The sequence below is a fragment of the Eptatretus burgeri genome, chromosome 18 (genome assembly GCF_056783735.1).
Source record: "Eptatretus burgeri isolate ZD-2024b chromosome 18, Ebu_testis_v1, whole genome shotgun sequence".
NCBI classification, from domain to species: Eukaryota; Metazoa; Chordata; class Myxini; order Myxiniformes; family Myxinidae; genus Eptatretus; species Eptatretus burgeri.
The window spans coordinates 46,877,390-46,895,834 of record NC_140978.1 but is presented as its reverse complement, the minus strand read 5'-3'; the positions used below and the strand labels follow the sequence as shown (position 1 = coordinate 46,895,834).

Below are 18,445 nucleotides of genomic sequence, written 5' to 3'. Positions count from 1 at the left end.
GGAAACTTCACACAAGTGTTCCCCAAGTCATGGGTGTATCGGTGGAACATCGCAAGCACTCCTCATGGGGAATGAGTGTGATTTTTAAAAATGAAGTCATTGGTGCTTGCCTTCATTATGACATCATAATTGCATATGTAGAACGCTACATCCGATCAGTATAAAACATTTTGAGGGTCATCTAGGGATAAAATGGTCCACAAAATTTTTGATGACGTCATCGGTCACGTGATTCGGCAGCCATATTGTTGTTTTTTTGTTTGTTTTTTTATTTAAACCTTCAAATGCCTTCTTCCCTGAAATGGCTGAAAAATTGAGGCGAAACTTTAACCACATGACCGTCTATCCACGAGGGACAAAAGAGTCACACATTATGTCATAGTTTACATGATTTGGCAGCCATATTGGACTTATCTGAAAACCTATACAAATACACCACTTAAAAGAAGTTGTGGTGAGGGTTTGCAATCTCTGATTGCTCTTTTTTCTTGATATATATGTAAATATATATATATATATACATATATATATATATATATATATATATATATATATATATATATATATATATGACACAATAGTTTTATCATTAACATTTGCAGTTTCAAGTGGATATACAAGGACATTCTGTGCATTTCTGGTACAGAAACAGACAAGTGGCATTTTAAGAATAATAAAGTAAGAAAGTAAAAATGAAAGCGGTGTTTTACACATTTATTTCAAAGGAATGTATAGGGTATTTCTAAAACGCTTCACACGGATCAGAATTATTCCACATGAAGCCAAGGCCCTTTGAATGTCTCATTAAACAAGTCAAATACTAGGCCACAGCAAAGGGGATTAAAAAGCATGCAATAAAAAATGTTTATATACAAACCTTAGAAACTGGTTGTTGATGAGAATAAGGCACGTCAAGGGGAAAACATCTCAATGATATTTAACTTGCTGATGTCATTTGGTGAACAAGAGCTTATTTATGAAAATATTAATTATCGTCACCTACAATCATAGCAACAAGCAGCTTTCAACGGTGTGTGCATGTGTGTGTGTATGTGATTGTGTATGTAGAGGTGAATATGGTCCTTTCAAAATACAGCACCCCTCCCCCCTCCTAGTGTTATGATGTACTCATTAGTAAGAACATTCAAATTTTAAACAAATTCACCAATTATATTATCCACACAAAATCCAGTGGAGTTAGTTACATGAGGTAGGCACTGAAAATCAGTAGTTTATTCTCGAAAGCAGCATCTCAGTTTTATGCAAATCAATCATTTTGCTCAACATCTTTGATTACATTTCACAAAATACAATTCCATCAAATGGCTGCTCGACACCAAGTCAGTTAATCCATGGGTTAAATGGTCATGGTTTTAGTCATTCACCAATCTTGTAGACCCAGTAGTTTTACAATCTATTGCACAAAGCATGATAGACAATTCATCTATTGTTTCAGACTTTCCCCATCATCAACTTCATTCAAACTAGTTAATGAAATATTATTAAAATAGTATGTGCATAGTCCACCTGAACAATCGCTTGAAGTGACTCGTATTGCTTTACCAAAAATGAATTTAGCTCAAATGCAACCTGAGGTACGAGTTCGACATGATCTAAGATAGACAATAAAAAGGCACATTCAGGCAAGTGGCGACCACAACTCATTGTCATCATCAAAACAAAATACTCCATTACCTTGTGGACAAAACTTTCTTCCAATTGGTACTCCAGCATCCTCTGCTCGTAGCATTCCAATGAAAAAAAACAACAAAAACGTTCAAATAAAACCTCCATAGCAAGGATAACCATTGATGGCCAAGAAGGCACAGACAACGGGCTTTATCCAATGTAAAATGTATCCTTTATATACACATATTTAGAGTTTCCTTTGCTCACTCAACTTCAGTGGTTAAAGGCAGGGATCCTCATTTCAGGAATGCATATTAGGAATCTAGGATAAACTACTCACAACATGAAGAATTACCTCTGTCACCAAAGGTTATGTTTTCGTGTGTGTGTGTGTGTGTGTGTGTGTGTGTGTGTGTGTGTGTGTGTGTGTGTGTGTGTGTGTGTGTGTGTGTGTGCGCGCGCGCGCGCGCTCGCGTGCAGGATATCTCAAAAAGTTGTGGACGGATTTGGATTAAATTTGGTGGGCAGGTGAGGTGTGTGGCAAGGACGAACTGATAGATGTTGGTGAAGATCCAGATCCGGATCCGACTACAAGAATTTTTTGATTTTTGAATCGATTCTTCACCATTGAGAGACAGGGCCAAAACGATATTCACAGTGCCGAAAGAACGTCTACACGCCCATTCAAATTTTCACCTTTTGTTACCTTTTAGCCTGGAATTAAATCACATTATAGACTTTTTCCCACCTTTATTTACACATCGTAACGCACAACTTCCAAGTGAAAAACAAATTCCAGAAAAATTAATTAAAAATACAAAACTAGAATATCTTGGTTGGATAAGTGTCTTTATAATAGCAATTGTAAATTATCTCAGGTGTAAATTACCTCCACCTGTGTCAAATTATAGTGATTCTGATTATTTCAGAATACAATCAGATGTTTCTGTAAGTTTCCTCTGCTGGATCAAACATTTCACAGCAAAAACTCAACCATGAGCACCAAGGAGCTTTCAAAAGACCTCTCGGATAAAGATATGGAAAGGCATACATCAAGCTTTGAATATCCCTTGGAGCACAGCCCAATCATTAAGAAGTGAAAGGCATTACAGTACCACCAAGACACTGCCTAGATCAGGCCGTCCCACCAAACAAGGAGGAGACTGATCAGAAGCCACCAAGAGGCCATTGGCAACTTTGAAAGAGCTACATGCCTTAATGGCAAAGACCAGTTACTGTGTGCATGTGACAACACTATCTGAAGCACTCCATAAGTCTGACCTGGATGGTAGGGTGGCAAGAAGGAAGCCATTACTCAAAAAAGCCCACCTTGAGTCGCGTTTGAGGAATGCAAAAAAAAAAAAAAACACTCCAGACATTCTGAAGCCATGTGTTAAAAGGTTTTGTGGTCTGACAAAACAAAGATGTAACTTTGTATCCGAATTGCAAAATGTTATGTCACGTTTGGTGCAAACCCAACACAGCACATCACCCAAGGAACACCATCCCTACTGTGAAGCATGGTGGTGGAAGCATCATGCTCTGTGGATGTTTCTCACCAGCAGGGACTGGGACACTTGTCAGGATAGAAAGGAAAATGAATGGAGCAAAATACAGAAAAATCTGAAAGGAAAACCTGCTGCCCTCTGCAAGAAAGCTGAAATTGGGACGGAAGTTCACCTTTCACCATGGCAATGACCCGAACCACACAGCGAAAGCTCCACTGGAGTGGAAAAGGAACAAAAAGATAAATGCCCTTGAGTGGCCCAGTCAGAGCCCCAACCTAAATCCAATCGAAAATCTGTGGCATGACTTGAAGATTGATGTCCATCAACACTCCCCACGCAACTTCACTGAGCTTGAACAGTTATGTAGAGAAGAATGGGCAAATATTGCTCAATCAAGGTGTGCTAAGTTAGTAAAGACCTATCGCAACAGACTCACAGCTGTAATTGCTGGCAAAGGTGCTTCCAGCAAGTATCAACTCATGGAGGGTGGACACTTATCCAACCAAGATATTCTAGTTTTGTATTTTAAATAAATTTTCTGAAATTTAGACAATTTATTTTTCACTTGGAAGTTGTGCGTTACGATGTGTAAATAAAGGTGGGAAAAGTCTGATTTAATGTGATTTAATTCCTGGCTACAAGGAAACAAAAGGTGAAAAATTTGAAAGGAGGTATAGACTTTGTATAAGCACTGCAGCATGACATTTCAAATATATATTGCACCCGATATGTTAGAGTGGATCAAGCACTGTGTGGCGGAGGTATGCACTCAACCGATTGCCCTTCTGGTTATCAGCTGTATTCGAGAAGAGCAGAAACAGAAGGAAAACTTTTGTAATAAAACCACAAGAAGTTCAGGTAAACATAGCTAAAAATGATTTGAAGAAGTCTAACAAGTGTCATGTTTATTCTCTGATGCAGACCATAATACGCCATTCTAAAGACCGAGAACACAAAGCGTTTTACAGTTAACCCGTGAGCGCAAACTTTCGAACCCTGGGCGGATCATTGGGGTGTTCACTGTTCACAAATTACCATTCCAAATTCAAACCGTAATAAAAATTAATAAAATGGGATGCAACGTGTGGTTTGCTGTATATGAAAACATTTTTCAAAGTTTTAACTTCTTTTCATTTCCAAGTGTCTCTTGTGACATGTGAATTCACATTTACTGCAAATTATCTACACAGGTTCAATGAAGGTTCAGGATGACCAATGGAAGGCGAATCAGCTATCATCGAGAAAAATGATTGGTGAATGGAACAAAGTTTATGGAGACCGGTGGCATCCTACAGAGTAAGGGGACAGGCTGGCCAAATACAAGTGATGAGGATGTTGAACACATTTTTGAGTCGTTTGAGCGCAGTTCCCTTAGGTACTGATGAAGATGATAAATGATGATCTTTGCAAATATTGACAATTAAACTTTGAGAAATGTTCTTTCACATGCAGTAAACCCCATCATTGTATCCTATTTCATAATTTTTGTTATTATGGTTTGATTTTGAAACGGTAATTTGTGGACACCCTGTATTAAACATGAGCAAGTCTGTTTGTTTCTTATACAGTATGTTTCCAAACCCCTGGGCGAATCAGTTTCACACATGGAAGGTCAATGTCACAATGAAAACTCTCAATTCTTAAATTGATGTAAAAACAAGAAATAATATGGCTCCTTCAGGGACCTCGCGTCATCTTCTGGCCGAACACACATGCGAAGTCCAAGCTCCGCTCCTCTCCCGGTCGAAGTTGTGACGTGCCGTTGAATGATCATGAGTAGGTTCAAATCAAACACGAGTACTAAAGTGTAAGTAACCCCATATTGTTTGGGTGACCCAACTTGTTCACGATATACCCGTGAGTAAAAGTTGTGCTGATGTAGAAGTGCGGCCAAACAAACGTTCATGCAGTCATCATTTATCACCCACTGGAGAAAGCTCAGCCAAGCTCAAAATAATATTGGGTGTTGTGTAAATTGAGGGAAGCAACATGAATGGGAAAAGAAAAACAATAAGCAAGATGAAGAGAGAGAAAGGCACAACATTAAAAAAAAAAAATTTACTTCCAAAGAGGCTTTACTGGGAGTGACTGTTTTGCAAGACCTCTTTCTCCGAAACTTCGTGGCATTCCAATGACTTGGGATTGCTTTCCAGAACCTAACACTACAGCACAATGCCGCTCGCTCCTTCTTTCTTCGGAGCGATGTCGGCTGCGAATACTAACTCCCCTTCCAACATTATCCCCATTACCATTGGTGCTGCTATTGCTGTAGCTCCAACCTCCTGGACTATCGAGGCCACCCATCTTTACTTTGGCAGGAAACCCAGATGGAACTGATTTTGCTTTGTGTCTTCCACCACAATCAAACTTTGACAGTGACTTGGATGAATCAGGCATCAAATTCCTTCGACCCTTGCTTTCTAAACTACCATGAGTTACTGCAGCAGTGGATTTTCCAAGATGCTGAGCACTTGCTATCAAACCAGATCCTATCTTGTATTTCCCAGTTTCCAGCTTACGGTTACCGTTCATTGTAATTTCTTTGCTGTCGATGCATCTCCCCATGAGGTATGCAGTAGAGCCTGGCTCGCACACAACATTTGTTGGTGCGTCTGCATTCTCCATTCTTGGCTCACTCTTCCTCATGCGTATTGGACTGTGGAGCTTGTGTTTATTTTGGGGACTTTTCAGAGTTGCAACTGCAGTTGATTTGGATAAATCTGGGGACAAGCCAACAATTTGACCTTTTGTGGACTCCTTTCGCCCTCCTCGATTATTGGCTGCCACATTGACTGGTAAAGACTTGTGTTTAGGGTCAGCACGTGAAAAACCACCAACACTTCTAATTGATGGGGATGTGGGAGACGTTGAACAATGTGACACAGAACGAGAGCTCTGACGATTGCTCACTGGCCATGAACTGGGCACTGCATTCCTGTCAGACTTTGATCTGCTTTTTGACATGACAGAAGTTTTACATGATTTCTGGATAGAAGATGGAGGTTTTCCTGTAAGATTCCTTTTGGTATGAGTTGGGAATTTCATTTTATCCATCTGATCATGAACAGATTTGTCCACATCTTTACAATGCTGCGATGCACCATTTGAAAGAGTACAGTTCATGGAAATGTGCTTTCCTCTTGATCTTGGGCCATGCATCTTATGCGTATCAGGGAAAGTAACAGCATGTATTGAATTTGAGGAACCATCACACAGGGGTATTGGCAGAGAGACTGCAGGCATCATTTTCTCCAATACCACACCAATCATGTCTCTCTCACATTTGGTAATGTCACAACTGATTTGTGCTGGCCCTGAAAGAATGGAAGGCTGATTCAAATCACTTTCAATTTTCTCATCATTAAAGAAGCAAGCTTCCAAATCTGACAGGGGTTTAATTTGTGAAGCCACACGTTTAGTATCATCCTCAATCCCTGGCAGAAAAAGTTCTTCAAATTGGCCTGGGCTGTATGACTGCAATGGCCCCACAAGTGCACATTTTTTCACAACCTTCCTGAAACTCTCAAACTTAGAAGACTCCATCCGTGATGTTCCTTCAGGCAGCAACAGCTCTGCCTCCTTGGCGCCCGACAGCTGTGGCGGCTCTGCCTCCTCGACGCCTGATGGCTGCAGCGGCTCCACCTCCTCGGCGCCTGACGGCTGTGGCGGCTCCGCCTCCTCGGCGCCCGACGGCTTCATCTCCACCTCCTCAGCGCCCAACGGCTGTGATAGCTCTGGCTCCACCTCCTCGGCACCAGACTGCTGCGATGGCTCTGCCTCAGTGCCCGACGGCTCCACCTCCTCGCCACCCAATGGCTCCGCCTCCTCGGAGCCCGACGGCTCCACCTCCTCGGCACCCGACGGCTCCACCTGCTCGGCACCCGACAGTTGAGACTGCTCTGTCTCCTCGGTGCCCGACGATGGCCACGGCTCCATTTTCTCAGCACCGAGCTCTGAAGATGCTCCTCTGATATGTGCAAGGCAGTCTGTTCTATTGCAAATGGCTTCAATATCTATAAAGGAAGTACCTGCACACTCTTGACTAAATTTTGTATCATACAAATTTGACATCATCTGATTGCATTTAAAATCAACTACTTCCTCATTTTTATTAGACTCAAAGACCTGCCATTCTGAGGAAACTCTTCCTTCAAGCAAAAGCTCACTAGCTAGAAGACTGGATGAGTGGCGGTGGCCTTTTTTAACCGAAGTCAAGGTGCCTTCCAGAGTGGACTGGCTTTTGGGATCATCAGAGGAAGTTTCACCAGCTTGTGAAGCTTCCAAGAATGCAAAGAGGTCACGTTCAGAAGGCTCAATAGGTGAACGACGCTGCCGCCTAGTATTAGGCCCTGTACTGCTACAACGTGAGAGGGACAGTGGAGGAGACAGATGTGATGGAAGAGGTGAAGACGAAGTTGGATCAGAAGAGACAAGTGAAGAACTTTGCAAACTGTTCTCACTACTAGTCTTCTGGTTATTGTCATCAGTCTGTACAGAAGGCAGTTGACGCTTGCTGCAGATGCTGCTTGTGCGTTGCTGACGTTTCCTCTCGGTAAGCTCACGTTCATTATTTTCCTGCAACACAAGAGCAGAAACATTCGTCGAGTATGTTAAATTGCCATTCATATTTGTCTTATTGATTAAAATATGACAAGTATCAGTGACGTTTGAAAGTGTGAAACACGTTGTTTTGTTTTTTTTAACAGTACAAGAGTTGTCCAAAAACTTGGAGGTACAATGTGTCCTACCTCGGTTGTTTTGAATGATTTACATTTCCAACTTTTTCAATCTAAACTATGGACTATAACAGTTGATACAGTATAGGCTCAGAGTTGCTGGTCCACACACCAAGCGGAAGTAAAATTTATAACCATAAATTAATCAATTCCATCCGATGTTAATGGCATAATGACAATGATAATAATAATCATAATATTAACGTTATTACAAAATAATCTATACTTCAAAAGTCAGTGTGTGTGTGTGTGTGTGTGTGTGTGTGTGTGTGTGTGTGTGTGTGTGTGTGTGTGTGTGTGTGTGTGTGTGTGTGTGTCCTCCATAACTCCAAAACCATGAAACCCAGCAGCCTGAAACTTTGCGTGCATACGGAGGAAACTCCAAGGAAGTGCAAGAATGAAAATTGGGTGTTTCGATTAATTAAAACACCCCTTTTGAAGATAATTAACGGTCTTACTTAATTATATCCTTCATCAGGCATATCCTCAGGCCACCTCGCTCTCTGGGGTCTGAAGGCGTATGGTAGGTAACCTCGCTGGGGTCTAAAACCACAATCTCATTTAGTCTGCTCAACCATGCTTTGAATTGGAACAGGCTGCAACGACTTCTTTACGATAAAGTTTTATTTTTCACTTTCCTCGATCATATTATCAAATGCCTGATCATCATAGATATAAATCACTGGGTACATGAAAATGCTTATAAACGCCAGGAGACGCGAACATTCATGGCTATGTATCATTTCCGCACATAGTACATTGAGAATCTCTTAAACTAAATATAATTTCAAAATTTTACCTCTGGATTTGAACTCTGGATAAGCATTTCTGATACCGAAAAAGGTGTTCATTTGTCGAATTATACCCCGTTAATCCCCCCCACACCCACCTCCTTCAAATTCCCTGGCTTCCTTCCTGAAAGTTCCCCGTCGTGTATGGTCCTGAAAGTCCCTGTAATGTCCATCTTGTATACCCCGTGTTCCCCCCCCCATCCCTCTCCCTTCTACAGATCTCCTAATGTCTCTGTTCCCCCACTGTTTGGTCCTTCCCTCTCCCACCACTCTTGTTGTGCACTGTGTGTTAGCTTTCGTACGAACCTCAACAATGTACACAAAATAAAATAAAATAAAAATTCAGACATCGTTTGGACATTCAGACATTGCTATCGCTTGCCAGCATTTAATTGGAGCGCTGACTTGAGTGCTTCAGCCGCTTGCCAAGCACCATACAGTTCATCTCCCAATCGGGATGTAAAGTTGGCAGTTGCTACAAGGTAGAGGTACGTGCAGTGCTGAAAAAAAAGTCTACACCCCCTTTGCCTAATAGCTTGGAATTAAATCAGACTTTTTCCACCTTTATTTACACATCGTAACCCACAACTTCCAAGTGAAAAACACATTCTACAAATTACATAAAATTAATTTAAAATACAGAACTAGAATACCTTGGTTGGAAAAGTGTCCACCTCCCTGAGTTAATACTTGGTGGAAGCACATTTGACAGCAATTGCAGCTATGAGTCTGTTGCGATAGGTCTCTACCAGCTTTGCACACCTTGATTGAGCAATATTTGCCCATTCTTCTGTACAAAACTGTTCAAGCTCAGTGAAGTTGCGTGGGAGTGTTGATGGACAGCAATCTTCAAGTCATGCCACAGATTTTCGATTGGATTTAGGTTCGGGCTCTGACTGGGCCACTCAAGGACATTTATCTTTTTGTTCCTTAGCCCCTCCAGTATACCTGTGGCTGTGTGCTTCGGGTCATTGTCATGGTGAAAAGTGAACTTCTGTCCCAATTTCAGCTTTCTTGTCGAGTACAGCAGGTTTTCCTCTCGGATTTTTCTGTATTTTGCTCCATCCATTTTCCCTTCTATCCTGACAAGTGCCCCTGTCCCTGCTGGTGAGAAACATCCCCATAACATGATGCTGTCACCACCATGCTTCACAGTAGGGATGGTGTTCTTTGGATTATGCGTCATGTTGGGTTTGCACCAAATGTAACGTTTTGCATTTAGGCCAAAACATTCCATTTTTAATCTCCTCAGACCACAAAACGTTTTGTCACATGGCTTCAGAATCTCCGAAGTGGTTTTTTGCATTTCTCAAATGGGATTCAAGGTGGGCTTTTTTTTTTAGTAATGGCTTCCTTATTGCCAGAGTTGTGGAGTGTTTGGGATATTGTTGTCACATGCACACAGTAACTTGTCCTTGCCATAAAAGCAAGTAGCTCTTTCAAAGTTGCCATTGGCCTCTTGGTGGCCTCTCTGATCAGTCTCCTCCTTGCTTGGTCATCCAGTTTGAAGGGACGGCCTGATCTCGGCAGGGTCTTGGTGGTACCATACACCTTCCACTTGTTAATGATTTTCTTGACTGAGCTCCAAGGGATACTCAAGGCCTTTGAAGTATTTTCATATCCATCTGTATGCCTGGTGTTGGCTTAATGGTGAGGATGGCGGGCTTAGGATCCGAGGGTCCTGAGTTCAAACCCCACTCAGCTGTTGAATTAATATCAGGTGGGGTTAATTCGGCCTGTCGTCCTTCCGAGGTCGGCAAAATGAGTGCCAGCATGCTGCTATACTCTGTCGGAGTGGCGACCCGTACAGGATTGTGCCCAAGAGCCAAGGAGACTGCTTAAGCAGCACCAACGCTCTGCGCAGAGTATGGTCCCGATGGATGGATGGATGGATGGATACCCATTCCCTAATTTGTGCCTTTCCACAACTTTATCCCAGAGGTCCTTTGAAAGCCCCTTGGGCCTCATGGTTGAGTCTTTGCTGTGAAATGCACTACCCAGCAGAGGAAACCTACAGGAACAGCTGATTTTATTCTGAAATAATCAGAATCACTACAATTTAACACAGGTGGGGGCCAATTAACTTGGTGTGTGATTTTGAAGGTGATTGGTTGTACCTGAGATAATTTACAACTGCTATTTTAAGGAGGGTGGAAATTTATCCAATCAAGATATTCTAGTTTTGTATATTAAATAAATTTTCTGAAATTTGTAGAATTTGTTTTTCACTTGGAAGTTGTGGGTTATGATGTGTAAATAAAAGTGTAAAAAGTCTGATTTTATATAATTTAATTCCAGGCTGTAAGGCAAGAAAAGGTGAAAATTTTGAAAGGGGGTATTGACTTTCTGTTCACACTGCACCGACCTTATTATATACAAGCAAATACAACCTGCAGCTTCACTGACATGGATATTCAGGGTGGGGAAGAAAGAGGGAGGGAGAGAGGAGAGATGGAAAGGAGAGAGAGAGGAAGGAGGTGGTGAGGAAGGGGGGCTTGAAGAGGGGAAGAGCAAGTAAGGGGGGTGGAGCGACACCTCACCAAACATTGCTTTAAACTGTGGGAGGGATGTGTGCAAGGGAGGGGGTAAGAGAAAGGGGGGGGAGAGAGAGAGAGAGAGAGAGAGAGAGAGAGAGAGAGAGAGAGAGAGAGAGAGAGAGAGAGAGGGGGAGAGGGGAGGAGTTTCGGGGGGGGAGGGGGAAGAGAGAAAGGTGAGGGGAGGAGAGTGGGATGAGCAAAGAGAATGATATGTTATACTTCATGACTGAAAACACACACACACACGCACGCACGCACGCACGCACGCACGCACGCACACACACACACACACACACACACACACACACACACACGAAGGTGGATACTTGAGAGACCTGGGGTGTGGGCATTTAAAAGCCACACTATCTACCTGGAAAAAGATGTGCCTGCATGCATGAATGCTCATACACGCAGTGACTTTTGCACCCCTCCGGTCAGCTCACTCCAAATCTGATTCGAACATGCTACAGTCCCTTCAACAGAGGGGGAGGATGGGGGAAAAGGGTGGGGTGGGAGAGAGAGATAGAGGGCAGGTTCGGAAAGAGGGAGAGAGAAGGGTGGGATAGGGGTGAGAGAGGCAGAGGAGGAAGATGAGGGAGGGAGGCAGAGGAGGGAGAGAGGTGACAGATGGAGAGGGGTGAGGGAGGGAGAGGGAAGAAAAAGAGGGGAGAGAGAGAAAGGGATTCCGGCAGATAAGACACCCAGATTAATGTCCATCCGAGAGATGGCACACACATTGGTGAATCACCCTGCCTGGGATACAGCGGGATGACAGTTTATAGCTGGGTTGGGATTCAAACCCAGGCTACACAGCTTAGAGTGAGCATACGTACCTCTCGGCTTTCCTGCCATGATGTAGCGCTTCATTACTTCATAACAACTGAAAATATTGTTTCTCATTGTGATCATGTCATTCATTTTGCCTTCCTACCTCCGGTATCGAGCCGCAGTATCGGCATTGATTGAAGGTTGAAGAACGCGTGCCAAGCAATCCACGAAATGGTTGAATAAACTTTTTAAAAAACGAAATGTTAAATTTTATTTGTATTTATCGATGTCGAAGTGACGGGTTGTATCATGGAAGATCGTATAAAAAGGGGGAAACGTGGTGTAAAATAAAATTTCACATTTTCAGCAAGCCAGCCACTGCCTGTTTCACCACCGAACAACACACGGCCAACACACGAGAGTGGCCCCTTAACTTTGTTCAAGTTGATCGATATAGTATTCCGCGAATGCTCTACAATATTCATGCTTTCGCCAAGTGGCTTAAGCACTCCAATGAAACAGTTGATAAACAGCTCACTTGGCACTTGATTAACCATCAGCGAACCATCATATTAAACTTACACCTCCCGGAGACGCCCAAAATCTCAAATACGTCCTAATTGGACAAATGAACACTTTCGTAGGAGTCGGAACTACAGCCAAGTTAGATTCTGGAGATTAAATTTTATAATCCGGTTCAGTTTAAGAGATTCTCGAGGTTATCACGTGTGCGGACATGAAATTTAGCCACGAACGCTGGCATCGCCGGGTGTTTATAAGCATTGCAATGTACCCAGTGATTCATAGCTATGATGAACAGGCATTTCATAATATCAATGAGGAAAGTGAAAAAAAAAACTTTATCCTTCAGAAATTATTGCGGCCTGTTCCAAGTCAAGGCATGGTTGAGCAGGCCAAAAACAGCTTCAGACCCCAATGAGGTAACTCAGGATATGCCTGAAGACCCCAGAGAGTGAGGTGGCCGTGGAGCACCTGATAAAGGATATCATTAAATAAGGCCGTTAATTATGTTCAAAAGTGGTTTTTTAATTAACCCAAGCACCCAGTTTTCACTGTTGCACTTCCTTGGAGTTCCCTTGGTATGCATTCAAAGTTTCAGGCTGATAGGTTTTATGGTTTTGGAGTTATGGAGGACACATACACAACTGCGTGCATGCATGCACGCACGCACGCACGCACGCACGCACACACACACACACACCTGGTGCTGGCTTAGTGGTTTGGGTGGCTGGCTTTGGATCTTAGGGTCCTGAGTTCGAGCCCTGTTGGCTGTTGAATTAACACCAGTTGGGGTTAACTCAGCCTGTCATCCTTCTGAGGTTGGAAAAATGAGTACTAGTGTTCTGGTAGAGGGCATAGCCTCAGCAGCACAGCCACATTTCCAAGAAATTACAGCTACCCCGGCAGCCAAACTGCCATACACAAGAAAAAATACGACACGACACAAACACACATTTATTAGTAGAAATTGTCTTTACAGTGGAAATTGTGAGGAAATTTGTTGAAGTTCTTCAAGGCAGCATTCTGGACCCTGTTCTTTTTTCTGCTTTTCATCAATGATCTCTCCAACTCTCTGGAAAATCATCTTTATCTCTTTGCTGATGACTCCACCCTCTGTCGTATCATCTGTCATCCCTCAAATCGGCAAGCAGCAGCTTCTTCACTCGCTGCAGATTTGGATACAATCACAAGCTTGTCAAACACTTTGAACATGTCTTTCAATCCAGACAAATCTCACATTCTCACGATATCTCTCTGAAAGGACCAGCAAGAACCCGTGCCCCCCCCCGGAACAAACTTGCACGCTCTTCAATCCCACTCCTCCGTCCAGGTCTTCAACAGCTGTTCACCACCATCTCATATCTTCCCCCATCCAAAATCTTGTTCTTTACTACCCCTGTTAATCCACCCAATACACACCTCCTTCAAAACCCCATGTATCCCACCGCATCCCTCTCCCTTCCACAGATCTCCTACTGTCGCTTTTCCCCACTGTCTTGTGCTTTCCTCTCCCACCCCTCTCGTCTCCTGTCTTGTTATATGTTCTGTGTGTTAGCTCTTAAACGAGCCTCGACATGCTATTCAAAAAAAATTACATGTGAAAAAACAATCACTTTTGATGGGAGGGGAGGGATTTGGGAAGGGCGCGTGCCGGGTGTTCCCCCTGAAGGGTTTAGGGAAGTGGCACGCCGGGTGTGCCCCCGAGGGGTCTTGTGAGGGTGCGCCCTCCTCTGGATCTGCCCCTGATGAAGGCGAGCTTGATTCAGTCTACAAAACCACGCCCTTGAGGACGGAATCAGTAGCCATTTTCACACTGTCATTGACTTGTTAATTTTTTTAACCTATAACCAACCACATTCTTCTTACCCTGATCAATGAGAGCTCTTAATAATTGATTCATCAATAAGTGTTCGATTACAACATCCAGACGTTATGGAGTCTTGAGTCATGAAGTTAAGGGCTTGGGGTTTCCTGGTTGTTGAGCTCCTTCAGAGGGAACACAGTATGGTGCAGCATTTATGTCTTTTGTAGGGAAGGGAAGGGGAAAGTGGGATATTGAGGTTATTTTAAAATATTTTGGATGTTTATAGTAGTCATACAAAGTGTTCAGCAATATTAAAGCATAAAAACAACAATAAATACACTGTGCTCTTAAATTTCCCAAAGATTACATTTTCTCCTCGTGAAGTGAACTTTTTCCGTCAAGCAAGCCAATCTCAACTTTATTCTTTCAAATCACTGTGAGAAAGCACAACTTGATATTGTGAGTTGAACGCTTGTTCCCACCTTGATGGCACGATTAAACTTCTTGCAGAAGTTATAGAAAATGGAGAGAGTCTCCTCCAGACTGAACGAATCCACATCCTCGCAGAAGAAGCTCGCGAGTGAGTGCACATCACGACACAGCAATGTCCGGCGACTTTTCAACACCTCCAAGTTCCGGTGAGCATCCTGAAAGACCATGGGCAACATAATATATTGAGCAATGGTGAATCACTCCTCAAGTATGTAATAATCCATTATTGTTTTTTTTTTAATGCAAGGTCAAGGCTCAGAGAAGAGCAAGAACACTTAATGGATCAGGACACAAAAGAACAAACGGAACAGTAGAAAGAGAGATGAGGGAAACACCAATAGCAGGGTTGAAGGCTAAAATAGAGGGAGACTTGGACAAATAAGGGAAATGGCAAGGAATGAGGGGGAGGGGAGGATGTCCACTTTGAATGGAGTGGACAAGATGGATACAAAATCAAACTCTCAGGAAGGAAAGCTGTGAATTTGAAAAGAGGTGGTTTTGGTGGAGGGGGGTTAATCCATCCATCCATTGGGACCATACTCCATCCATTGGGACATGGGACCATTGGTACAGAGCGTTGGTGCTGCCTAAGCAGTCTCCTTGGTTATTGGACACAATCCTGGACATGTCACCACTCCGACACGGGATACCAACAAGCTGGTGCTCATTTTGCCGACCTTGGAAGGATGACAGGCAGAGTCAACCCCATCTGGTATTAATTCAACAGCCGAGTGGGATTTGACCTCAGGATCCTCAAATCCCAAGCCCACCACCCTAACCATTAAGCAAACACCAGAGTGTTAATGGGGATAGAAAATATCATGGTTTTGGATTGAGGTCTGAGATGGTGGTGAACAGCTGCCTTGAAGAACTGGAGGGAAGAATGAGATTGAAGATAATATGGAGGTTGATTCCACAGGTGGAGAAAAAAAGAACAAATGAGTGGAGGTGAGCAGTGACCCTGTATTTAGGTCATTTCACCAGAAGAGAATTGATGTTGGACCATCAGATGTGCCCTGAAGAAACGCGAGGGAGAAAAAAACACAAGAGCAGAGAGTGCAAGACCAGAAAGGAGGCGGTAGAAGACAGAAGCACCACCGACCTGTCTGCAATGGGAAAGTGATGGACCCATACACTCAGCTTCAACATGGGAGATTCCAATAATCTTAAAGGCCTTGGCCTCCATAGCATGAAGCTGAGCAAGGTGTGAATCAGTTGAGCCAGCCCAGAGAGGAGAGCAGTACTCCATCAAGCTGCAGATGAAAGCCTTGTTGGTGGATAGCAGTTCAGGTGTGCCAAGGAAGGACTTTGTACGACAGAGGATGCTCAGTCGGTGGCTGGCTTTGGAGGCCAACTTTGAAATATGGTTTGCCCAAGAATGATCACAGCTGACAGTGAGACCCAGGAGTTTGAATGACTGAACCTCCTCAAGAGGATTGTTAAGAAAGGAGATAGGAGGGTTTACCAGAGGTTTCTTTCAGAGAGAGAGAGAGAGAAAGAGAGAGTGAGATTTGTCAGGAATGAAAGATGTATTCTAAGTGTTTGACCAGCATGTGATTTTGTGGAGGTCTGAAGAGAGGGAAGATGCTGCAGTCTACCTGAAGGGTACATTGAATTGCACTGCTGCAGTCTACCATCCTAAGGATGACGGATGTCAAGGCAGAGGGTAGAGTCATCAGCAAATAGATAAAAGGGATTTTCACTGAGACTCGGAGAGATCATTCATGAAAATCAAGAATAGGACTGGGCCCAGAACACTGCCTTGGGGTACTCCAGCCTTGACAGGGAGAGGAGATGAAAGGATTCCTTTGAATGCCACATGTTGGCTACGAGAGTGGAGGAAGTCAGTAATCCATGTGTGGAGTTGGCTTTGGATGCCATAGGACAGAGGCAGAGAGTTTGGAGAGTAAGGCAGAATGACAAATTATATCAAAAGCATGAGATATACACGACCAGTCAAAAGTTTTAGAACGCCCCTATTTTTCCAGTTTTTACTGTAATTTAAGCAGTTTAATGATTCAATGTACTCTGAAATTAAAGCATGGAACAAATAAACAATTGCAGATAAAAAAGAAATCATGGAATTGTTTGTTGAACAAAATTTAATCTAAATTTTTGACTCACCAAAGTAGCCACCTTTTGCAGATATAACAGCCGAACATACTCGTGGCATTCTTTCTTCAATGGAAATCAAATATTGTTCGGAAAGTTCTTCCCAACACTATTGCAGAAGTTCCCACAAATGTGTTGCACTTGCAGGTTGCTTTGCTTTCACCCTTCTGTGAAGTTCATCCCAAACCAGCTCGATGGGGTTTGGCTGGAGACTGTGCTGGCCATTCCATGATTTGAAGCCTACCGTCTTATTCTTTTCTTCTCAGGTAGTTCTGACATAGCCTGGAGGGATGTTTTAGGTTGTTATCTTGCTGCAGGATGAACCCCTGACCAACTAGGCATAGACCAGTGGGTATTGCATGGCACTGCAAAATGCCGTGTTGCCCTTTTGGTTCAGGGTGCCAGTCACTCTGTGCAAGTCGTCGACTCTGGATCCAGCAAAAGAGCCCCAGATCATCACGCTTCCTCCTCCATGTTTGACAGTTGGTGTCACACACTGAGTTACCATCCTTTCGCCAACTCGACAGCATACAAAAACCCTGCGTGATGAACCGAAGATTTCAAATTTTGATTAATCAGTCCAGAAGACCTTCTTCCAGTTTTCAGTAGTCCACTAGCGGTGCTTCACGGCCCAGGCAAGCCTCTTTTTCTTATTTTGCCATCTTAGCAACGGCTTTCTTACTACCACTCAACCTATCAAACCTGCAGCTGGAAGTCTTCTCTTCACAGTTGAAACTGAGACTTCCTTACTTCGACCAGTGTTAAGCTGTGCTTGAAGCTGCTGTCCTTTGAGCCGCCTATCACGCAAGTTGTTAACTCTCAGAAACTTGTCTTCTGATTGTGTTGTGGCTTTGGGTCGACCAGATCTCTTGCTGTCAGAGTTTCCTCCAGTTTCCAAGTGCCTTTTGATGGTGGAGAAAACTGTTCTCACTGACACCTTGGCTTGCTTTGCAATTTCTATGAAGGAAAGACCTACACTTTTAAGGGTTATCATGGTCTGTCTGTCTTCCTTTGTTAATTGTCTTTTTATTGCCATTATGATAGCAATATACTACTTCCTGCAGTGCAATATTGTCCAAATAATGCTTCAGAGGGTGTAGCAACACAGTCTGTTCCAACACTTCTTTTATACAGACAGAGGGTTTGTAACTAATCAACAAAAGTTGGGACACCTGTAGGAATTGTTTGCATCAACTTTCAAGGCTTAATTTACTTCCATTGCTGCAGAACAGCTGCAGTTGCTTGTTGCAACTGCAGTTGCTGCAGTTGCAGAACACCCATTACTTGTTCCCTGAAAAGGGCCTTTTTTAACAACTCTGAAATTTCCATTACTTTTTCAGTTTTTGTTAACCTAAACTTTTTTTTAACCTCTGGCAGTTTACCGCTTATTCACTGGACTTGAACTGCTTAAATTTCAGTAAAAACTGGAAAAATGGGGGTGTTCCAAAACTTTTGACCGGTAATGTACCTCCTTGACCTCCTCCCCTATCATTCCTCCCTTCCCCCAAATCACATTATTCAGCTATTTTACACCCATATTTATCCA

General features: G+C 43.1%; 1 protein-coding gene across 1 annotated transcript in view; it reads right to left on the bottom strand.

Moving 5' to 3' along the window:
- Positions 1–693: 693 nt before the first annotated feature.
- FHDC1 (FH2 domain containing 1) overlaps positions 694–18,445 on the bottom strand; it is a 194,306-nt gene continuing 176,554 nt past the window's right edge. Inside the window, exons 11-12 of the mRNA XM_085864539.1 lie at positions 14,778–14,942; positions 694–7,712 (exon numbers count right to left, since the gene is read on the bottom strand). Of these exons, the coding sequence (XP_085720665.1) occupies positions 5,196–7,712; positions 14,778–14,942 (2,682 nt within the window). The 3' untranslated portion in view covers positions 694–5,195. The remainder of the gene's footprint in view (positions 7,713–14,777; positions 14,943–18,445) is intronic.